The 23,886-nt window shown below is 37.8% G+C and overlaps 1 protein-coding gene across 5 annotated transcripts in view; it reads right to left on the reverse strand.

Moving 5' to 3' along the window:
• dpp6a (dipeptidyl-peptidase 6a) overlaps positions 1 to 23,886 on the reverse strand; it is a 480,122-nt gene that overhangs the window by 119,429 nt on the left and 336,807 nt on the right. For all 5 annotated transcript variants that reach the window (XM_087309078.1, XM_087309080.1, XM_087309079.1 and 2 more), the window contains 2 exons: positions 22,956 to 23,070; positions 9,575 to 9,673 (listed from right to left, as the gene is read on the reverse strand). In XM_087309078.1, the coding sequence (XP_087165204.1) occupies positions 9,575 to 9,673; positions 22,956 to 23,070 (214 nt within the window). The remainder of the gene's footprint in view (positions 1 to 9,574; positions 9,674 to 22,955; positions 23,071 to 23,886) is intronic.

Consider the following 23,886-nt stretch of genomic DNA (forward strand, 5'->3'; position numbering starts at 1 on the left):
GTGGCACCTAACCCCACCCCTATCCCCAACCGTCATTGCGTGATGAGCAAATCGTACCAATTTGTACAAACTAGATTGTACGAATTCATACGAATAAGCCACTAAATCAAAAAGTTACGGATTGCCGTGAGATTGCGTTAACTTAGCCCTAAAGAAGCTCACCCACCCCACTCAACCCAAAAATATATATAATTCTAATTCAACCTGCTAAAATACCGCCTCTTTCAAAAGGTGATCTACTCTAATCTTAATAATAGAATTATAAATCGTTTCATATTAAATAAAGGGTTTTAGAGTTGACAGTCTTTTAACAATAAATTGTGAAGCTTTGTGACTTGTAACACCAAAAAGGAAAAAAAAAAACATTGATAAATGAACCCACTTCTCATTTATTAGTCTGTTATGAGCCATCTCATACCTCTTGAGCCTCCAATTTCCCCCTGATTTGCAGTTTCTGCAAATGTAATTTTCTGCATGTCTTCAAATCTGAAAATATGATTAATTTTGTAGTGTGGGTTGTTATCCAATGTGATACAAAGCTACATACATGTTCAATTGGACTGAGTGATTAACTAAGGTGTAGTGTTGTCAAGATACAGGAGTTTCTGAATTCAATACCTTGCAAAATATTGTTATTCAATAGGCTACTATTTTTGATATAATACATCCGTATCAAAAATTGTACAAAAAAATAAAAATAAAGATCTACATGCTGGAAATATGTTTACTTCAAATTTCTTTTGAGGGAGATTTTTTTCAGTTTTTCTCAAAATAGGTTGATGTGGGCATTGTAGCACTTTAAATGCATGTAATGCCTGTGTAACTGCTTGCTGTTACTTTGTACATTATAAGTTGTTTATGTTTTCAAAGATTTTTTTGTTGTTGAGAAAATAAGTTACATGTATTATTTGTGAATTTATTTGGTTTGGGACTTTTATTTTGAAATCTCTGCAGCTGTATGACATGGCTGACTGGCCATGAGGTTATCACTTCCTGTTAGCATGCAATCGGCAAACATGAGTTGTTTGCATGTTCTCTTCAATGGATGTATTGACTTCAACAAGGACTTCAAGTGATTTAAGGAGCCATTCAGGACAATTTCTTTCGTATAGCATGCAGCCAACGAGTTTTCACGGTGGATTTGGGGGAAGAAGTCAACAAATAAACCAGTAACACAGAAACCACTTGTGCTAGCGTATGTTTGAGGGAAATTACAGCCTGATTCATTCCTACTTGAGCAGAAATTGCATATATGCCTCACAAAAGTAGTAGTACATTCCAGGAAATCCCTAATATGGATGAAGGCATCCAGCAATTGCTGTAGTTGAATGAAAAATAAGATCTGAATAAACATGAAAAGGCTTTAACTGATCATTTACACGACTGTGACAATAAATGGTTTATATATATTCTTCCAGACATCTTGGTTATTTTCATAAAAAAGTCGATTTAAAATCTGATGCTAACTGACATAGCATGTTACAGTGGAATATAGCTATACAATAATATGCTAGATGCATGAACTCACTGTGACTTAACTGTTACAGAAACAGATGTGACTGGCTATATAACATCTAGATAAATATGTCTAGATATCTATATCATATCTAGAAAGCTAGTATAGTTTACGTTTTTCTGACTAATTTGCATGTACAGCTGACTAATTACACGACACAAACGCTGCGTTAAGTGCAATTTGCGTGATGTATGTGGTCATTTTAAGTACTTGGATAACAAAATAAATGGTTCTGTGGGTCTCAACCACCAAATCTAAGCTTTATGTTGTATTGGATTCGAGTCAGTTGATTGGCTGGGCCATTCTACAGCTTGATTTTCTTTCTCTGAAAGCATTTGAGAGTTCCCTTGGCTGTGTTTTGGATAATTGTCTTGCTGAAATGTCCGCCCTGATTTCATCTTCATCATCCTGGTAATGTAGATGTTAGAGTGGATCAGCTAATATTCATTTACACTGATGAAGTGCGGAGGGTTGCTGAAGAACTACTAAGCGATTTCGGCTACTGTCCGAGCTTTCACTAGTTCAACCACTGGCTGTCAAACTTTCATACTGCACCTTTAAATGATTCGAATGAATGACTACAAGCAAACAGACACGCATATGTTATACATGCTTCCATGCATCAACAGTTGGTTGAAATAGATTCAGATTTAGCAGATGGTGGAAGTTTATTGTAAACGATTTGAGGACTTAATAGTTGGAGAAGTCCAGTGTATCTTGTCACTTTTCCAAAAGATTATGAATCATTTTTGAATAAAATACACTTTATTTTGATGGTACATTTGAGTAATAGTAGACTGACTGCATAATATCTGTTGATCCTGATCCTTCAACAGACATTTAACCGACTTTGTCAACATACACTAACTCTAACCCTAACCCCAACCTAACAGTCCACTTATAATCTAATGAGAATTAGTTGGCATGTAGATGCAATGTAACTTCAACAAATGGACCATCAAAATAAAGTGTGAGCAAAATATGTATGCCTGAATGAACTGTTCACAGTAATGTAAATGGAATCAAGGGTAAATTTCATTTAGGGGTGGTCAATTCATAAGAAGAGGCAATCTATCAGTACAATATGTGCCTTATATACAGTTGTGTGGAGAAAGTTATGGTTAGGGTAATACATTTTATGGTTTGCTATATCTAGACATAATATAAATCCGTATTGGCAGGGTTTGAAATTTGAAAGATGAAAGAAACATCTCACTGTGTTATTATTTATTCAACAAAAATAGCGGAGAGAAAAGATATGAGATATAAGACAGACAAGCCATGGGTGAAAAACTTAGGACACCGTATGATTCAGATGCCTGTAGATCTACTTTTAGCAGTAATTTCTTAAAGTAAACATTTTCAGTATGACCTAATCAGTCTCTCAGATCAAACTGGAGGAGTATTGGAGTGCACATCTCTAGTCACAGCATTTCAGTAAGCAACAAACCTAAAGGCTACAGACCATCAAACTGCTAAACTGTCTGCCCATGATCGGTTTATGCATTTGATTAACAGTGCCAGACTTATTTTTGTGAATGATGGTGTTCATCTGAGGTCTTATTCTACAAATATTAAGACCTTCTATGCATTTATGTAGGAATTTATTAGAGGTGTAACAAGATTCTAACTGATTCTGAAAACTCTCATAGCAAACCAAGGTACCCGGATTATGCTGCTAATAGTCAAGTATCACACATACACAAATTACATAGATAGATAGATAGATAGATAGATAGATAGATAGATAGATAGATAGATAGATAGATAGATAGATAGATAGATAGATAGATAGATAGATAGATAGATAGTAACAGATAGACAGATGGATAGATAGATAGATAGATAGATAGATAGATAGATAGATAGATAGATAGATAGATAGATAGATAGATAGATAGTAACATAGATAGACAGATGGATAGAGATAGATAGATAGATAGATAGATAGATAGATAGATAGATAGATAGATAGATAGATAGATAGATAGATAGATAGATAGATAGATAGATAGATAGAAACATAGATAGACAGATGGATAGATAGATAGACAGACAGACAGACAGACAGACAGACATACAGATAGATAGATAGATAGATAGATAGATAGATAGATAGATAGATAGATAGATAGATAGATAGATAGATAGATAGATAGATAGATAGATAGATAGATAGATAGTAACATAGATAGACAGATGGATAGATAGATAGATAGATAGATAGATAGATAGACAGACAGACAGACAGACAGACAGACAGACAGACAGACAGACAGACAGACAGATAGATAGATAGATAGATAGAAATAAATAAGCTAACTTAATCATGCTTTACAAATTCAAGTGGATTGAACAAAAAGCAATCAAGTTATCTGAAAGAAATCTTAAGAATTGTGTTGATTTAACTTATTTAGAATAAGCTGTTTGAACACGCAGAACTAGTGTACAATGATTTCTACAAAATATTAAGCCCCAAAGCTGTTTTAAACAATAATAATTATAGTTTCTTCAACAAATCGGCAAAATTAGAAAGATTTCAGAATGATAATGTGACTCTAAAGCAGGTCGCACACCAGAAGCGCCGCTCGGCGACGGGCCGCATAGCGCCACGCAGCGCCATGCATTTTAGAATTCTAAACATAGGTGTCTATCAGGGTATACACACCGGCGCCGCAAGTCGGTGGCTGTCGGCGGCGGCCAGCCAGGACTCAGGACCCAGTTCATATACCAGCCGCGCCATAGATTAGATTCATGTTAAATATCGTGCGAATGTGCGTGTCTGGTGTGTGATACTTTAAACTGTCATGTGTGTGCCGTGTCACGACGCTGACACTTCTGGTGTGCGACCGGCTTAAGGGTGCTTTTACACCAATAGATTGTTTGTTTTATTTCAAAACAGGGGTTAAAATAGTTACAATTTTGCTTTTTGTTCTTGACGCAGTTCGCTTTCACATGGTAAAGTTTCTAAATGGACCAAAATTATTAACACAAGTCACGTGCGGTGCGAGTAAACTCTCCTCACATTGGTCGGAGTTTGGTTTATTTTCTGGGATTCCGCTCAGCTATCTTCCTTTGTTATTAATGACAATGACATGTTTACATCAGTAATCAAATCACTTGCCTCAAACTGAATAAGACATTAATGTGATTAAGGTCATTGTGTCACAAGGCTTTCAACATTTCCTCAAGAGTTGCATGTCATTTCTGGTGTTTCATTTTTAATTTGTCAACTTTAACTGCAGTTTAACACTTTCACCTTCATTCAGGAACATTTTATGCACGCTGCCCATGACAAATGAGATATTGGATGCGAGTATGAACTGCTGGAAGAGTGTTGTTTTAATGGAATTTAATACCAGACGCCATAAAGGAAAACAAATGAACAAACAAACAAACAAAATTCTCTGTATTTACTATTTGATTGTGGTGTAAAATAGGCATACTCCACATGTCTTAGTCCAATTTCTGTTTAGTTTGATTATGCTTTAATCGGATTAAGGTTATCAAAAATTGATGTTTACCTGGTAAACTCTAAATCGGAGTATTGTCTTAATCATATTAAAATCGGATTATTGGTCTCAATGTAAACGGACTTAATGAGAAATTAGACATTATAAGCGTGAAGGTGCTCTTTAATTTTGAATGGTAACACCCACAGACATAGTCATCACCAAAGACAAATCAGTGGTAAGATTTTATATCTATGGTAATCAGAGGTATATATATATATATATATATATATATATATACACACACACACACACACACACACACACAAACACACACACAAAAACACACACACACAGGCCATCTGAACATTTGTTTTTGGTGGGTATCAGATCGCGATTGTGGTGTTCACATATGCAAAAACAAACTGAGCTAATGTCAAGGTGTGAAAGCACCTTAAATAATGTAGTAATCACACTACAAATTCAGCTTCTCCATGTTCTACAGCCTTCGGTGCATAGACTGCAGGTCTGCAAAAGAAGTTTGGCCAATGGAAAAATGGTCGTGCCTAGCTTAACCTAGTTTCTCACAAGGTTTTTTTTTTTCACTTTCGTCAATTGGTGAAATTTTTTCCTCACCACTGTCACTGTTGGCTTGCTTTCTTTGGGACTTGTGGAGCTGTGCATAGATGGATTTGCTCTTCGGTGTTTGAACTTTCAGCTGTGAAAGTTAACCCACGCTGAATTGAACTGAACTTCAACTCTGAAAACTGGACTGACACATTCAGTTTCAATTTACTAGAACTTATGTTAAGTTGCTTTGGCATAATCTACATGGTAAAAGTGCTATAGAAATATAGATTAAATGAATTGAATTAAATGAAATAAAATTAAATAAATAAAAAAACAGCTAATAAATACATTCTTTGTGTGGATAACGAACTGGTTTTAGACAGTTAAGTTTTGACCTCTTCTGTAAAGAAACCAGATTTTGTCCTTTTTAGGTAATAACCATTTGATCGTCTTTGACGAAAAAGTTTTGCGAAAGATTGTGAGGTGTGAGCATAAAGAGAGAGCTTCCATATCTACACGGCCCAAAGCAGCTGATTAGAGGAGACAGCTCAATGAAGCTCAAACCAAATCAGACGGCTTGATTAATCTACCCGCTGATAAACGCCTTCCTTCTTTTGCATTAAATCACCCGTCTGTATGCAGAACAGACATCACAATCCAGACACATATCCACAAAAATGTAATCACCCTCATTCTGACTTAATTCCGTATTGTAGAGTTGCCACAAAATCTATTTAGAATCCTTCAGACCCAATTAAAATATTTGAATGGTTATTTCATTAGATTAAAAAAGGAAATCTAAGCAGGTCATCGCTGCTTGGAAGCTGCTGAGGCGGTTTTATATATATATATATATATATATATATATATATATATATATATATATATATATATATTTTTTTTTTTAGATAAAGTTCTTTTTGCAAATCATTTTTAATAAGCTGGTGTTTCTGCAATATGTTTCTTTGTAAAAATGAAGTGTGCTTTATTGCTCTGAATGTCCACTTGTAGCATATAGTGTCTGAAATGTCCATGAAAGCCCACTTAAATGTACTGAAAGAGAGTATACTTGACTGTGTTTCTTAACACACTTCAGCACACTTACAATAAGTGTGCTGTTGTATTCAATAGTATATGTACTATAAGTCTTAATTAGATTAAGTACACTTATTTTTATGTGATGACTAACATATCAGAGAAGGCAAAGAACCAATTCAAGCTCGTTCTGAGAATGTAGCCCTACATACATTTCAAAAAGGTCCCAGGAGATACTTTTTTGTTGCAGTGTTTGCTTTCAGGAATCCGCTGAATGTGTTTTTTGAGATCTTGAATTTCTCTTACGAGTGATATTCACACCTGCTCTCCACGTAAATCCAACAGAGGCTGCTGTCGACTGACTGACCAACTCACCAAAACCCCATTCACCACCTTTCCCAAACCCAACCGACAGTGTTTTCAAAAGCACCATTTGACCAGCGCCCGCCCACTTCTCTAAACCCAACCAACAGTGTTTTGATAAGCAATCCAGAAAAAGAAAAGCCCTCGCTTGATTTTTACCACATTCTCACCATTATTTACTTGTTTATTTTATTTTTTAGCTTTTGTTTTTGTTTTACCTGCTTTCTTGAACCGTTCTTCACCGGACTTGAACCCTGTTGTCACGGTCAACTCCTCTCTGCATCTTAAGTTTACTGACGTACAATGTGAGCCACTGGACAAACTGGTAACAGCGGGAAAGCCATTCATACGAAGGTAAGTGGTATAGGCGAAAAAGAACAGCATCATACGTTCATTAGCGTGCCCATAGCGTTCATTTAAAAGACAAAATGCAGCCATAGGTACTTCTAGTTGCATAATTTGCGGCCTCCAGAAATGTATATAGGGCTATGTTTTCAGAATGAGCCTGTTGCTAAGAACAAATAAAATCATTTTATATTATATTACAGTTCATCAGGTTACATATTTATATACGCTATTAGCAATTTCCTGTAGATTTTATAGTGTCTTACTTGCAGTAAGTAACACGTCGCAATTAACTTACTGTAAATTATTTACAGCAATACTGTATTTACATTTACAGCACCATTTATTTAGCTGTACATGTATTCACAAAATTGTATATCTTTACTGTAAAATATACAGTAATTTTCTGAATGAAACTTTAAAGTACAGTAAATGTACCGCATAACTATACTACAGTAAAATACAGTTCAAATTATAGTTAAATACTGTGTAATTTACAAAAAAATTGTTAACAGCGTAATTACAAATGAAACTTGAATTATGTTTTAGGTATTTCTAAAATAGACATATTTGGTGTCATTCTTCTCTATTCATAATTCTACAGCTTATGATCTAGGATGATAACTTGTATGCTTGGTGTAGTTTCAAACCATGAGTTAAAGTTTTGTCTGTCTGTCTTGGGAGCGTACACACCAGCAAGGAGAACAAAGGAAGTTTACAGAGCAACTTTTCCTTTCACGCCATTAATCAGTCAGGAGAGAGTTACCTGACCTGACCTGAGTTACCTGACCAATGCCTTGAAATATCTGTTACACCCCCCACATGATGGCAAAAGTGTCCCTGACACAAAAAGGGGCAGACGGCGTTTCTGTGCCCATGTGACTCGTCTGAGACCACGTTTCTTATTTTCTGGCAAATTAAACACATTAAAGTTTGCGTATTGTGTTTCCTCCGATCTGCGTCGCAAACTCCATGCCAACAAGAAGGGACTCCTTCAAGGACTTTGTCCTCCAAGCATTAGAAAAACTCGTACAACAAGAGAGGACAAAGCCACTAAATTCAGGTATTTAGTCTTGCGTTATGATGTGCCTCTTTATCAAAAAGGTGTTTAATAGTTTGGTGGTCTTTAATAGTTGTGTGGAACTAAGTTAAATTTGCCATTCTTTATTTAAATTATTTTATATCCTCGATTTCTTTTTTTTCTATGTTTTTGTTGTTATATTTTGTACATTTGTTTGTTATATGTTAGGCTAGGGCAACGAAGTGGCGCAGTAGGTAGTACTGTCGCCTCACAGCAAGAAGGTTGCTGGGTCGCAGGTTTAAGCCTCGGCCCAGTTGGCGTTTCTGTGTGGAGTTTGCATGTTCTCTCTGCGTTTGCGTGGGTTTCCTCAGGGTGCTCCGGTTTCCTTCACAGTCCAAAGACATGTGGTACAGGTGAATTGGGTAGGCTAAATTGTCCATAGTGTGTGTGTGTGTGTGTGTGGATGTTTCCCAGAGATGGGTTGTGGCTGGAAGGGCATCTGCTGCTTAAAAACGTGCTGGATAAAATGGCGGTTCATTCTGCTGTGGCGATTCCAGATTAATAAAGGGACTGAGCCGACAAGAAAATGAATGAATGAATGTTAGGCTAGTCAATAAATCACGCTATATAACCCCATTGGATTGTCTTTGTTTTACCTCACAGAAAAGGTCACTATAACGGTAAAGACCCTTGCTATAGCTTATTAAAATTTGATAAAACTTCTAAACTATTCATCTACAAGAAGTAGTTATAATTCCCTTTCTAAATAAATAATTACAGAGTCCGCTCAATGTTATATTTATTTGGTTAAATTAACTATAAGTTAATTCTGATTATTCAGAATTATTCATAACTTGTTATTATTAATCATTAATATTCATAAATTGGGCTAATTTCGCTACACATATCCAAATTAGATATTACTACATTGTCTTTGTGGTTCCGGTATTTTGAACAGTTTAAAAAAGCTTCTTTATTAGCTCTTTGGAATTTTATGAGATTCACCCAGATCTTGCCTCTCAAATGTTCGAAACCCATGCCTTTGGAGGGAACAAAAGAATCAATACTTTTCGTTTTTACCTTGAAAAGAAAATGAGTAACGCACAACCCTGTCTTCAGCTCCGTCTCTGAATTGATTATGTGCACAATGAGAATTATAGTCCGTTTGTGACTCAATGCTCAGATAATCTGAGCAATCGCATTAGCTACTGGCCAGCTAATGGAAGAACCCGAACTAGAGGAAATCAAACGTCTGCAGATGAGACCACTTACTGCTGATCCACTTAGCGTTGGGGTCGTGAACTTTGAGGTCTTTCTTGAAGATTTCTTCCACTGTCACTTTTTCCTTAAAGGCCAGGCTATCATCCTCACCTAGAGGGAGACAAAAAAGAACAGACTTTCACCATCAAGATCACCAAATTTTCCCGCCTCCGCTATCATGTCAAAAACTCTCCGATTTTCAGGTTCACAGAAGAAGCAAAATACATCTGCATCAGACTGAATGGGCTGACAAACTCTTCTTAGAGGGCAGCCTGGTGTTTTTCCTCTAAAAGAAGCAGTAGTCGCTTCTGTAATGGCAACCGCGGCTCCGGGGCTTGATGTGAAAACCACAGTGCTCTCTTAACGCAGCACTGGAAAGTTCTGACTGTTCCAGCCTCCAGCAGCGCTTGGGCTCATTATCTGGTCCGTACTGCTGCGCTCAGAGCCCAGAGATGGCCTCCATCAGGCCGCCACTGTTTGACATTACCACTCATTCGTTCAGCACACAGCGACTCAACGCCACATCAATACCTAGAGATACTGAACATGCGGCGTTAGTGGAAAAAGCATTTTAAAGAATGCGCCGGCAGAGCTTTGCATTAAACGGCAGCCACATAAGGTGAGAATGCATCTGACAGAGAAAAGCGGGGAAGAATCTATCAACTCGCGCACAGTTCATCTCGCTCCGACTAATATTAGGCTGTCACTTTGACTTGTGTACGTGTGCGGGTATGTGCATGGGTGTAATTCTCCGGCGCTGCAGAGAAGGAACATGGAGGTAAACACAATCAGGCGTCCCTCCGGGCTCTGCTTTAAACCAATTGAATGTTTCATTATTAAAAACGGGCTTTGTGCATTTACAGCCGATGCCAGCGCTAAGCTGATTTATTTAGTCATCATTTCTGCACATCAGATATGATCACGGAGTGCTTTCGCCTAGCGTATGACTCATTTCACATGCATTGGGGAAAAAAGGCAATATCTGATTTGTTCCATTTGTTGTCAGGATGAGCCGGTTGGTGCGTCCTAATTAGAGGACTGTCCAAGAGCCAGCATCTTAAAGTCTCTGCAACTGATGTTGGGGATCAGCTTAGGAAACATTTAGTCTTACTTTGCTTACTGGACTATGGTCTGGTACAGTCTACAGAACAGCCCATTAGACAGAGTGGAGATATATATATATATATATATTTAAAGGGTGACGCAGTGGCACGGTGGGTAGCACGATGGCCTCACAGTAAAGATCTGCGCGGGACTAAATTTTGAATCCTGCTCCCGCCCGCACCCGCCAGGTTTTAGCCCGAACCCGACCGCTCCCACTTATATTAAGAATTTGCTGTCCCGCTGCCCGACCCGCCCCGTTTTCTGCCCGCCGCGCCCAATCCCGCTAAAGAGCGGGGGAGAACAAAACCGAATATCACCCAGCTATACAGTCCAGACAGCCAAGCTGTCTGTATAAACCCACACACAGCACCAAGCACACACACAGACAAAGCTCTCTCTCTCTCTCTCTCTCTCTCTCATAAGTGCGCGCGCACTAACACACACACAAGCACCAAGCAGACACACAGGCGTTTGCTGTTATATCAAATCAAAGGCTTGTAATACCATGTATCAAGTACCAATGTAATACCAAAAGGTTTTATATAAAGGTATATAAATACTGAGTCGCGCCAGCTCCGGGCCGCAGCGCACATTACTCTCTGGCCGATTCCGGCGCGGATGCGGCAGCATCGGCTCGCTTACGGCCGCCACATCTGGACCGATTGATTCGGGCCGGAATCGGGCAGTGAGTCCACAAGCATCCAGCCCGAGTCCGGCAGCCGGAGCCGGGCCAAGTGGTAAGTCTCCGGCAGGCGAGAATCTAGCCGGAACTGGCCCGAGTGTATTTTGCTATCTGGCATAGCTCTCTCTCTCTCTCATTCGCGCGCGCGCGCACTAACATACACACACACACAATCACCAAGCACACACACAGGCAAAGCTCTCTCTCTCTCTCATTTGCATAGCAATATCCGCGATATTGCTAGACAGCCCGCTCCCGTCCCAAATTAAACCAGTTACCGACCGCTCCCGCGATTTATTCGGACAGCCGCGGGAATGCAGACCTCTACCTCACAGCAAGAAGGTCACTGGTTCAAGCCTCAGCTGGGTTAGTTGGCATTTTTGTGTGGAGTTTGCATGTTCTCCATGTAAACGCTTCCTCCGGGTGCTCTGGTTTCCCACAGTTTAAAGACATGTGCGTTAAGTGAATTGGGTGAGCTAAATTGCCTGTAGTGTATGTGTGTGAATGAGTGTGCAAGGTGTTTCCCAGCGATGGGTTGCAGATGGAAGGGCATCCGCTCTGTAAAACATATGCTGGATAAGTTGGCGGTTCATTCTGTTGTGGCAACCCCAGAATAAAAAAGACTAAGCCGAAAAGAAAATGAATGATTATATAAATGGTGTGTTTCAATTCGGCTACCAATGTACATACATAGACAGTCAGGTCCATAAATATTTGGACATTGACACAATTCTAAAAATGTTTGGCTCTATACGCCAACACAATCGATTCAAAATGAAACGAACAGGATGGGCTTTAATTGTAGACAGTCAGCTTTAATTTGAGGGTATTTACATCCAAATCAGCAAAACAGTTTGCATATGCGCCTTCCACTTGTTAAGGGTCCAAAAGTAGATGGACATAATAATAATCATAAATCAAACTTTCACTGTATACTTTATAGCAAAAAACTTTGCAGTCAATTACAGTCTGAAGTCTGGAATGCATATACATCACCAGGCGCTGGGTTTCATCCCTGGTGATGCTCTGCCAGGCCTCTACTGCAACTGTTTTTTAATTCCTGCTTGTTCTTGGGGCATTTTCCCTTTAGTTTTGTCTTCAGTAAGTGAACTGCAGTCTCAATCAGATTAAGTTCAGGTGATTGACTTGGCCTTTGCACAACATTCCACTCCTTTTAAAAAAACTCTGTGGTTGCTTTTGCAGTGTGCTTTGGGTCATTCTCCATCTGCACTGTTAAGCGTTGTCCAATGAGTTCCAAATCATTTAACTTCATATGAACAATATTAAATAGATAATATTTCCTAAAACACTTTTAGAATTTATCCTGCTACTTTTGTCAGCAGTCACATCTTAGGGTTCCCACATGACCGATGCATTTCCATGAAAATATAAATGCAACATTTATAATGACATCCTAGATCACACTGAAAAAAATTATTCAAAGATGATTCCTTGGATTTACTCAATTTCTTTATGTTAAGAGGTGGTAAACAATTTATTTGGGCTGAATTTAAACACACAAATTAAGTTGAACATTACTAAACTTAATTTGTTTGTTTAAATTCAACACAAACAAATTGTTTGCAACAGTTCTGCATGCAACACTTTTTTCAGTGCAGGGATCACCAAACTTGCTTCTGGAGGTATGATGTCCTGCAGATTTTCGCTCCAACCCTAATCAAACACACCTGAACAAGATAATCAAGGTCTTACTAGGTATACTTGAAACACCCAGACAGGTGTGTTAAGGCAAGTTGGAGCTAAACCCTGCAGGGCACAAGACCTCCAGGAACGAAATTGGTGACCCCTGTCCCAGATGTTACAGCTAAAATAAAAATGCCAGATGAGTGTAGGATTTCCATGGCCATATTGTCTTTTGTAGTCTTTCATGATCGGATCTATATATTCTATAGTCTCAGACACACTTTAGAATCAAATTCAGTTATGATATCTGTTGATCTGACGCAGGTAAACTGCATAGTTCTTAGGGCTGCACAATATATTGTTTTAGCATCAATATGCACATATTGTGCATAGGCAATAATCACACGCAGAATCTGCAATGTTGAATTGGTATTATAGTGTTGACATTCATGATTTGGGGATCCATTGCAAGGCTAACATTTGTCAATTGAGCTGCTGTGACTGTGGGGATTTCAAGTCAGTGTAAAGTATTTAAGCATATGAAATAACTTTAAGAAAGATAAGAAAATAGCTTTAAGTAAGATTCTTTGTTTATGAATATATACTGGATAAACTGGTCACTGTAGGTATACAATGTGGTTTTTGACTTTCTATTTTATTTACATCTTTGCTCTAAATGCTTGCGATTGGTTTATTATATTTTATGCAGTTGTACACCCCTACAAAATCATCCTGATGTGTTAAAAAATAACGAATTCCAGAAAAAAGCGATTCATTTCATTTGGTGATGAATGGATGTTGTAATAATATTGATAAAGTAATATTGTACATTGCAATGCCAGTTATTTTCCCAATATCATGCAGCCCTTATAGTTATGCATATATAGCATATCCGATGCCTTCTTAACTGCTGCTTTCTCAACTTATTTGTTTGCTTATTTTATTACTGAGTGGAAGCCTGCAACTCATATTTATAATATACACAGTCATATAAATGTCTCTCGTGACATTGTGGAGACATTGCAAAGTTTGAATACCACTGCAAATGTGTTCTTTTTTTTATTTATTTCTTTTTTTTTCCACATCTATTTAAAGAGCAAAAAATGAACCATAAGTACAGTATATCACAGTGTTGAATTCTATTCTGTTTCTTGTATGTTACATAGGCACAAGAAGACACTACATCAGTATCTGTATCCATAAGTTCCCAGTAGGCTGTTAAAAATTGCATCAGAAGATGCACAAGAAAACTAGATAATCTGGGAATGACATCTAAGCCTGAAATAAATACATAAAAAATGTAGTGTATAAACTAACGCATCACATAAACATTCAGCTATTATGGAGACAAGATATAATAATCATTTCCAATGAGTTCAGTCAAGTGAGTTTCAAAGAGTGACAAAAAAAGGAATTTCTTGGATGCCTATGCAAGTCTTATGCCGCACTGTTGTGTCTCTGTTAAAGCCGAGTGTTGATTTTTTTTCCATGATGCAAAGGCAAGAAATGAGCCCAGCTGGAAGCTTCTCTGCCTGGCTGCTCGCTATGTAGACAGAGGCTGCCGCGTGCCTGGACTGAGCACTATTAAAGCTGAGCTGCCCACCAATGCAGCTAGATAAATAATCATTACTGTAAGCATTCATTTTCAAAAGTACACTGCAATTGTCAGCCGTTTAAAGCAGTCATGTTAACAGCTTTGCAAATAAATAAATAAATAAATAAATAAATAAATAAATAAAACACATTTCACAAAGTTGGCAACACAGGCTCATTGTGAAAATGTACCTCTGCATACATTTCTGGAGAGTGTAAATTATGTAGCCAGAGCTATGTATGGCTGCATTTTGTTTTTAAAATGAACCTGTCCGCTTACTTCCATCTGGATGCCTTTTTGCTGTTACTAGTTTACCCAATAGCTCACCACGTACGGTGGCAGACTTAGAGAGACGTAGAGAGGAGTTGCCTGCAACAACAGGGTTCGAGTCCGGTGAAGAACAGTTCCAGAAAGCAGGCAAAACTAAAACAAACGTTTTAACAAAAGTACATAAACAAAAGTAACTAAAACAAACAAAAGTACATAAACAGGTGAGAATGTGGTAAGATCTGAAAACATGGTAAAAAAATCAGGTAGCCACAAGGGTTTTACATTTTTTGCATTGCTTTTTAAAACACTGACAGTTGAGTTTAGTGACAGGGGTGATAGGGTCAATCGATGCTTTGGAAAACGCTATCGGTTGGGTTTAGAGAAGGGTGTGGGTGGGGGGGATCAGTCGGTCAGTCAGTCAGCTGACAGTGGCCTCTGGTGGATTTCAGCGAGAACATTAGGCATGAATAGCACTAGCGAGAGAAAGATCTGAAAAAGCATAGGCAGTGGTCATAAACAAAAACTGGGCCCTGGGACATATTTCGCACTCTGCAGAAATGTATACAGGGGTATGCATGCTCCGACTTCCCCCACAATCTAAAGACATACAAGTGAATTTAATAAATTAAAATTGGCTGTAGTGCATGTGTCTGAATGAGTGTGTATGGATGTTTGCCAGTGCTGGGTTGCAGCTGGAAGGGCATCCGCTGCGTAAAACGTATGCTGGAAAAGTTGGCCGTTCATTTAGCTGTAGTGACCCCAGATTAATAAAGGCACTAAGCCAAATGAAAATAAATGAATGAATAATTAGAAAGAAAGAAAAGAAACAGACAAAACAAGCGGAATAACATAATCTACAAAAACATAACAGCGGCTGAAGAGGCAGACTTTTTTGAGCTTCTTCTAGACTTTGAATGTGTCGTTGAACTTATTTCTATCTATGGAGGATGAGGAAGCTCTGTATTCCAAAGGCGAACAAATGGGTTTGTAAACCCATGAGGGTGAATTATTAATAAGATGATTTTCATTTTTGAATGAACTATCCCATTACGTAATGGCTGCTAATATAATTGTAGCTGTATTAAATTCAGCCTTTCTTTCAAATAATAATATAAAAAAATACTGATCACAACATTTGAATTGTGATATATATTCTGAAATACATTTCAAACTGTATATATCAGTAGAGTTAAATGCATACAGTGTTTTGAACGCAACCCAGGCTCGTTCTGTAAACGTGCCCCTATATACATTTCTGGACAGTGGCAAATACATCCCAAGAGGTACTCAGTTGCAGTTTTTGTTTTCGCAAATCCACCAGAGGCGGATTGTGTATGCTTTTTAGATCTCAAAAGTGTGCCATTAACACATGCTCTTCTCGCGTAAATCCACCACTGCAATCCGCCTCTGACAACTGACTAACTAACCGATCACCTTTTTCCTTCCTTAAACCCAACCAATAATATTTTCAAAAGCACCAATTGACCCGCGCACTCACTTTCCTGAACCTAACAACAGAGTTTTAAAAAGAAACGTTCTCGTCTGATTTTTATCAAGTTTTCAGATTTCACCACATTCTCACTCTGTTATTTATTTGTTTATTTCATTTTTTTGGCTTTCGTTTTTGTCTTATCTGCTTTCTGGAACCGCTGAGCTCGAACCCCATCATCATGGTCAACTCTTCTCTGAGTCTCTGCGACTATTAACAGCGGACAAGCCGACCATATGGAGGTAAGTGGTCAGCTGGTTAGCGCATAAAAGAACAATATCATACTGACCAGTAGCATTTATTTTAAAGATGAAATGCAGCAATATGTACTTCTGGCTACATAATTCACAATCTCCAGAAATGTGTATAGGGCTACATTTTCAGAGTAAGCCTATGTTGTTCGAATGTCTTTAAATGCATCCAATTGTTCCACTATCTCCCAATCCAATGTAAGATGATTATTTCGATTATCAAGATTACTATTATTTGTTTCCCCAAAATATAAAAACTTTCTGAAAGTACTACTCTATTGAATGCTACACATTTTTAGGCGTTCCATGCATATTAAACATTTGAATAATGTGCCGTGTACACACTATAATGTGCAGAAATACCATGAGGGAAATAGTAGGCTATTCCGCTGTCCCTCATCTAGGGAGATTCTAGCTTTCAGTGCAAGGAGATGTTAATGTGTGAAAATTCCCATATGGATGTCTTTGCATAATTTTAAGAGCAGTGAATAACCTCACCCAGAAATCCACAGGCAAGAAACGGGCGAAAACAAGGACTGTGTAACTGAACACGCAGGAAAATGAGGACGATCACAGGCATTAATTAAAGAACAGCAAGAGCTTTCATAAGCTGGGAGATGTTCTCCACTTCAAAGTCCGAATGGCTGAATGAAAGAAACTTTTGTTGGTTAAGAAGATCACAGTGTTATCTGTAAGACTGTAGGCCTGCTTATTTCATATGCTCTGCTCTTTGTTTGACAGACGTGTGGATCTTACTTGCCAGCCCTTCGGCCCGAAGCTAATGAAACGATTAAGAGGAATCTTCAACCTTCCGGTTGGGTCTATGACTCATTATTTTGCTTAATAGATGCTGCTTCGTTGATGTGAGCCAGAAGAAGAGAGAGTATTATTTTCATCATCTGCTGATATGGAAATGCAACGTGATTGCTTTGAGAAAGTACAATTATTATTAGAGACGTCTGCATTTTTGATGCCCTGACAATGTTTTCATTGAATCGTGTGCCTTGAGAGAGGCAGGATTGTCTATGCATTGTTAGTATTCATGAGAGAGGCTGGTATAACTGACCCAAATTCACCGCTGTCAGCTTGGATATCAACAAAATATTTAAAAGGCGTTAAAAAGTTTTTCTTCTAGGAAGAAATTCTTATGCGACCGCATTGCTAAAAATTCTCGAACAGTCCTAAGGTGACTTGGCTGATCTCTATGTGCAATTTCTGTAACAACAGGACAGAGAAGCGGAAATAACTCCGGGAAGGTTATCTGACAGACCCCCTGCTACGCTGCACAACGGTTCCTGGGAGATTTGCGAGAAAAAGGAGTTTCCATCTCAAACCCTCAAAGAGATGAGCTCCACTGACATGTCCAATTAGCTGTCATGGTGTCAGTCAAGCGTCAGTCTTCCGTCAGACATGTTTCCCTTTAAAAACATAATAATAAAGCCGGGGATAAAAGTAGACCTGACCCAGTTTTTCAGTCAAAGCGCTGATCGAGCCCATCATATCAAGCTATCAGTTACATCAAAGAGAGTTACATCAAAAAAAAAAAAAAAAGAGAAGGAAATCCAGAGTAACTACACTGATGGACTGTGGTGGGGTGTCAGGAGCATTTTGTATCTGGCAGTGTGGATAACGGTGAACTGTTCATCAGCAGGGCAGCGGGGAGGATGCTGAACTGACAGAGGCTCTATTACTATGACCTCCTCCTGGGACTTGCATGAAGGGCAATGTTTGGAAAGTTCAAATTATATTTAGAAAAAAGAGCTTGCGTAAACCGTAGGAACTCACTTTTTTTCACGACATAAATCAACTAAATAAATGCAACATTATTCCGTATAAGAAATAAATTAGGAAAGGTAGCTGGGGTTGGGGAGATTTTTGGCTTAATAAATGTAACAAAAAAAGTGGATAACACGATCACGTCACAGCAAGAAAGTCGCAGGTTTGAGCCTCGGCTGCGTCAGTTGGCATTTCTGTGTGGAGTTTGCATGTTCTCCCCATGTTCGCATGGGTTTCCACCGAGTGGTCCAGTTTATCCCACGAGTCTAAAGACATGTGGTATAGGCTAAGATAAATTGGCTGTAGTGTATGTGTGTGAATGAGTGTGTGCATGTTTCCCAGAGATGGTTGCAGCTGGAAAGGCATCCACTGCGTATAACATATGCTGGATAAGTTGGCGGTTCATTCAGCTGTGGCGATCCCTGATGAATAAAAGGGAACCCAGATTAATAAAGAGATTAAAAAATCTTTGGAAGTACTAATAACTGTTAAGTATTGCGTTGCAATCTGCTCGGTAAGTGTCACACAAAGCTTCTGGGTTCTGTATGGGAAGACTCAACAAATGATAATAAATGTCTACAAAGGAATGTAATACTTGCCAGTGATATATATAGATATATAGATATATAAATATATAGCTATATCCATGCCAGTGATTTGTTAAAATATTGGCGTCTGTGATCATAGGTGGGTAGTAATGAATTACATTTACTTTGTTACATTTTCTTGAGTAAAACTGTTGGGTAACCTGTACTATTTGAGTACATTTAGAAATGTGTACTTTTACTCTGTACTTTTACCTCTCTTGTGGCGAGAGGTTGCTATAGAGACGCGTCTCCCGCTTTCGGTTAGAGCACGTGTGCTTATGTTGGAATGATGGCTGAAGTCGAGGAAGACATGCGAGTTTATACTGCGGTCACACCATGGTCATCTGCAGTTCTGAGAGGACAGTTAAGCTGTCTGTGCAGGGAGTTTATCGGACCAGGTCAGAATTATTAGCCACTCTGTATATTTTCCCCAATTTGTGTTTAACAAAAAGAAGATGTTATCAACACAACACATATCTTTGCCACGATGACAGAACATACTATTTTACTAGAATTTTTTCAAGATATTAGTATTCAGCTTAAAGTGACATTTAAAGGCTTAACTGATAGTTTGTTCTGTAGACAATCAAAAAAGATATTGCTTAAGGGGGCTAATAATATTGACCTTAAAATGGTTTTAAAAACATTAAAAACTGTTTTTTTAGCCGATACAAAAAAATAAGACTTTCACCAGAAGAAAATGCATCACAGGAAATACTCTGAATAACACTGATATATATATATATATGTATAAATAATGAAAAGTAACTAGTAACTATTTGCTTGAGCTACTTTTACTTGAGTAAAAATTTCCGCAAGTGCTTGTACTTTTATTCAAGTATAGAGTTTGGATACTATCCCCATCTCTGTCTGTGATGCAGCATGTCCAGACACTCCATGTTTTATACTCCATGATTTTTTAGAAAATTCACTTTAATATGTGATATAACAAAACATTTACCATAAACAAATATTTTCTCAATTCAATTCAAATCAAGTAGCAGCTTGGACCTGGAAACAGTATTCCATATGTCACGACTTAACAAGCAGATACACTGTAATACAGTGGTCTTGAACCACCGGGCCGTGGACTGGTACTGGTCCGTGGATCAATCTTTTATTTTAAAAAATCATTTATTTTGAAAAATGTCTGTAATCTCTCGCTTACATCTCGGTCACTTGAGTGCCCAAATTAAACCCACATGCAGCAAAATGAGTAAGAAACACAAAACTTTAGTTTCTTTGTAAACTTTGTATGTGAAGGGGAAAAGGCCTAGTAAAGGACCCACAAACTGCCAAGAAATGGATCCGCAACCCATTTGTCAACTAATCAGATGAATCCACCATGTCTCTGCAAGAAGATCAACTGCTGGAGATTGCAAATGACGGCGGCCTTTTAGTGGCCGTTCACATATCGCGTCTTTTTTAGAGTCCGTGCAAGTTTGTTATTTTCAATGGAGGTGTGCGTCTTGCACGCACAAGCGGCGTAAAAATCAGCCTTGATGCGCTCGCGCCTTCCAAATGCACCCAGTTGAATGAATGCCACAAGTGCACCACGAGTCACGTGACAAAAACTGACCGTTCAGATTGTATGGAATATACACATTTCGGTAGACTAATTATCTCAGACAAACACAAACAGAGCGCTCAAACACTGCAGGTGCTTTGTAATTTTCTCCTTAGATAAAACTTGTATTAGAGTGACAGCTTGTCATTCTCTGAGAAAAATTTTGCTTTGATCGTTTTAAAGTGGTAGTTCGCCCAAAAATTTCAATGTTCTCACTATTTACTCACCCTCAAGTGGTTCCAAACCTTTATGAGTTTCTTTCTCCTGTTAAACATCAAAACAAGATGTCTTTGCTTTTCCTACAAATGAAATTAAGGGTTACCACTTCTCAGCTTTCTTTAAAATATCTTTATTTGTGTTTAACATAAGTAAGAAACCCGTAAAGGTTTGGAACAAGTAATGGGTGAGTGAATAAAAACAAAATGATTACTTTTTTGTCTGTAAACTATCCCTTCAATGCTGTAAAAAACAGCCTATTAAAACTTTTATATAGCATATTTTTTAGCCGTCCACTATTTTTATTAACCATACAGAAATGACTCCACATGATCCGCTCAACTGCTGATGATTAATCTGTATGCGCATTATTAAAAAAGAAATACAACGGCTCATTGATGGTGTGCAATTTGCAGTCTTTCCTGCTCAAATCAAAAGGTGCACTTACATAAGTGACCTGCTTTACACCCAGCAGTTTGCAAAGATTTTTGAGAAGCTGTCCCGTGTCCTGTCCCGCAGATTTGGAGAGGCGTCAGAACTCAAGCTAGAGATGCCACCTGCTCAGTCCCTACGGCATGAGCCCATTCACTCTCCTCTATTAACCATGGCTGCCTGAACCGTCCCTTGCTCCAGTTTAGATGTGAAGTAAAAGACTGCAGCCAGACAAGGTGTCCACATGGAAAGAGAATGTAGCGACGCACACACACAAACATCCAGTCATGTTCACAGCGAGAATAAAAACAAATCAAACAGGTTATCTTATCTCAATCTGTGCCTCCCATTAAAAGATTTTCCACTACGTTTATTATTAGAGAGAGAAAAAAATGAACGGAAACGCGGACAAAACTACTCAATTAGTTCTTCAAAGTCTGAACTTGCTGGCTTAATGTAGGCAAACCAGCATTCACAGCACACTAATTAAAGCACGGCTGGGAGATTTTAATGGCTTTCGGAGAGGAAGGGGACGCGGAGATTTATATTGGCCAGTAACAGGCTTCACTGCCCACATACACACTGCAGTTAAACCCTTGAAAGCTTAATCCTGTTTGGTACACAATTTAGTTGCTTCTTTTGGTACCATGTCGAAAAAATACAGAAAAAAAGACAGAAATACAAAATACAACCTAACTAGAGTAGCCTTTTCTTTCCAAAAATAAGCTTATGGTGTCTCTATGTGACGTTTCAGCTCAAATTATGTTTTATAACTCTTTTAAACTGCCCGTTTTAGGCTTTGATTTAAATTGTGCTTAGTGACTGTCGTTTTAAATTCAATTGAGATTCTTTTCAAAAGAGGATGGAGCTATAAACGCCTATGTGTCAGCATAGTGGCAGATTCAAAACTCTATTGGCTGATGGCTGCTTCTCACTCAGGGCTGTTTATGCTAATGAGGGAGAAATTATCACTGATGGGCGGGGCTTGCCCCTCTGATGACACGTACGAAGGGAGAATGTAAGTCAAAGTGTTTCTGCATACTAATTTTATGAGTGCCGTTATAAACAAATATAATTAACAAATGCTTCATAATGCCTGGATATACACTCACTGGCCACTTTATTAGCTACACCTTACTAGTACCGGTTGGACCCCTTTTTGCTTTCAGAACTGCCTTAATCCTACATGGCATAGATTCAATAAGGTACTGGAAATATCCCTCAGAGATCTTTGCACTTAGCCAAAACACATTACCTGAGAACAAATAATAGATTCAAAATGCCAAGGAGTTCTTAGATAGAGACAAGATAAATATATAATTTCATGTTTAACAAATTTAGTATGATAAAATCCAGCGGTAGATCCTTGATTACCTGTCTGACATGCGCTGCTCTCACCTGGGGAGGTGTGCTCAAAGCACCTGCTGACTGCATGGGGCCCAGATGTGTGCATACACTGCAGCGCATGCCAGAGTGTGTGCGTGTGTGTGTGTGTATGGTCGTGCATTTTTAGCGATGAAGTGTGTAAATGTGGCCATATTATATAGTATTTTTTCAGCTTACATTATCATCATCATCATCCCACATTTGCCCAAACATGTCCCAGCTGAAACAAGGTAAGACGTTTCGGATATTAGGAGTTCTGGCAGAATGTAGTGAACTGAGAGACTGCATCTGTTGACACTTGGTTTGTTTGCAGCATTATAAGTGTACGTTTGTGTATGTTTGTACTATGGCCTAGAGGCTCTTGGCCCCGGGGCCTTTGCTCCCAGGCTGCGTACCTGGAGTCAGCAGAATGACAGAGGTGACGATCAGAGAGCAGATGACCAGAATAACAAGCAGTGCGATCGCTATTCCCTTCCAGTTCCTCTGCGGAGGGTTACTTCCCACCAGCTCCTACAGAAAGACATGGACAAAGAGAGAGAAAGCATGTGAGTCGATGAATGCAAATGGGAGGTTAGTCAAGGACAGTTGTGTGTCAGTGTGCAGAACCTCCTGGGAAACTGCTGTTGGCCTAAAACAAATGCTGCCAACCTTCTTGTACAAAAGTGTCAACTTATATGGCACTATTGTTCAAAGTTTGGGACTGGGAGGATTTTTCATTTATTTCATGAAAATAGTTACAATTTAAAGGAGTATATAATAATAATAATAATAATAATAATAATAATTATTATTATTATTATTATTATTATTATTATTATTATTATTATATTGTATTTATGCTATATTTAATTTATATTATATGATTTAGCTAAATAAAAGTATTTAAAAAGAATAAAATAATTATAAAGATATTTTAAAATTACTTAAAATATTTTTAATATTTATAAATATAGTTTTCTTTATCCCAGACTCCTAATTTATTACTATTATTATTATTATTATTATTATTATTATTATTATATTTACTTTATAGTACATACTTTAGCTAATAAAAATATTTTAAAAATATAAGAATTATAGACATTTAAAAATGATAGATAATTTAAAATTCCTAATAAATATTATTTCCTTTATTTTAGACTTTTAGTTTATTATTATATATTTTTTTCTTTGATGAAAATAGTTACAGTTTAAGGGCGTATATAATAATAATAATAATAATAATAATAATAATAATAATAATAATAATAATAATAATAATAATAATTATTATTTGCTGTAGTAGTATTAGAAGTAGTAGTAGTAGTAGTTAAATGTATACTATAT

This window comes from Danio rerio, chromosome 24, assembly GCF_052040795.2.
Source record: "Danio rerio strain M-AB ecotype USA chromosome 24, GRCz13ab, whole genome shotgun sequence".
Lineage (NCBI taxonomy): Eukaryota > Metazoa > Chordata > Actinopteri > Cypriniformes > Danionidae > Danio > Danio rerio.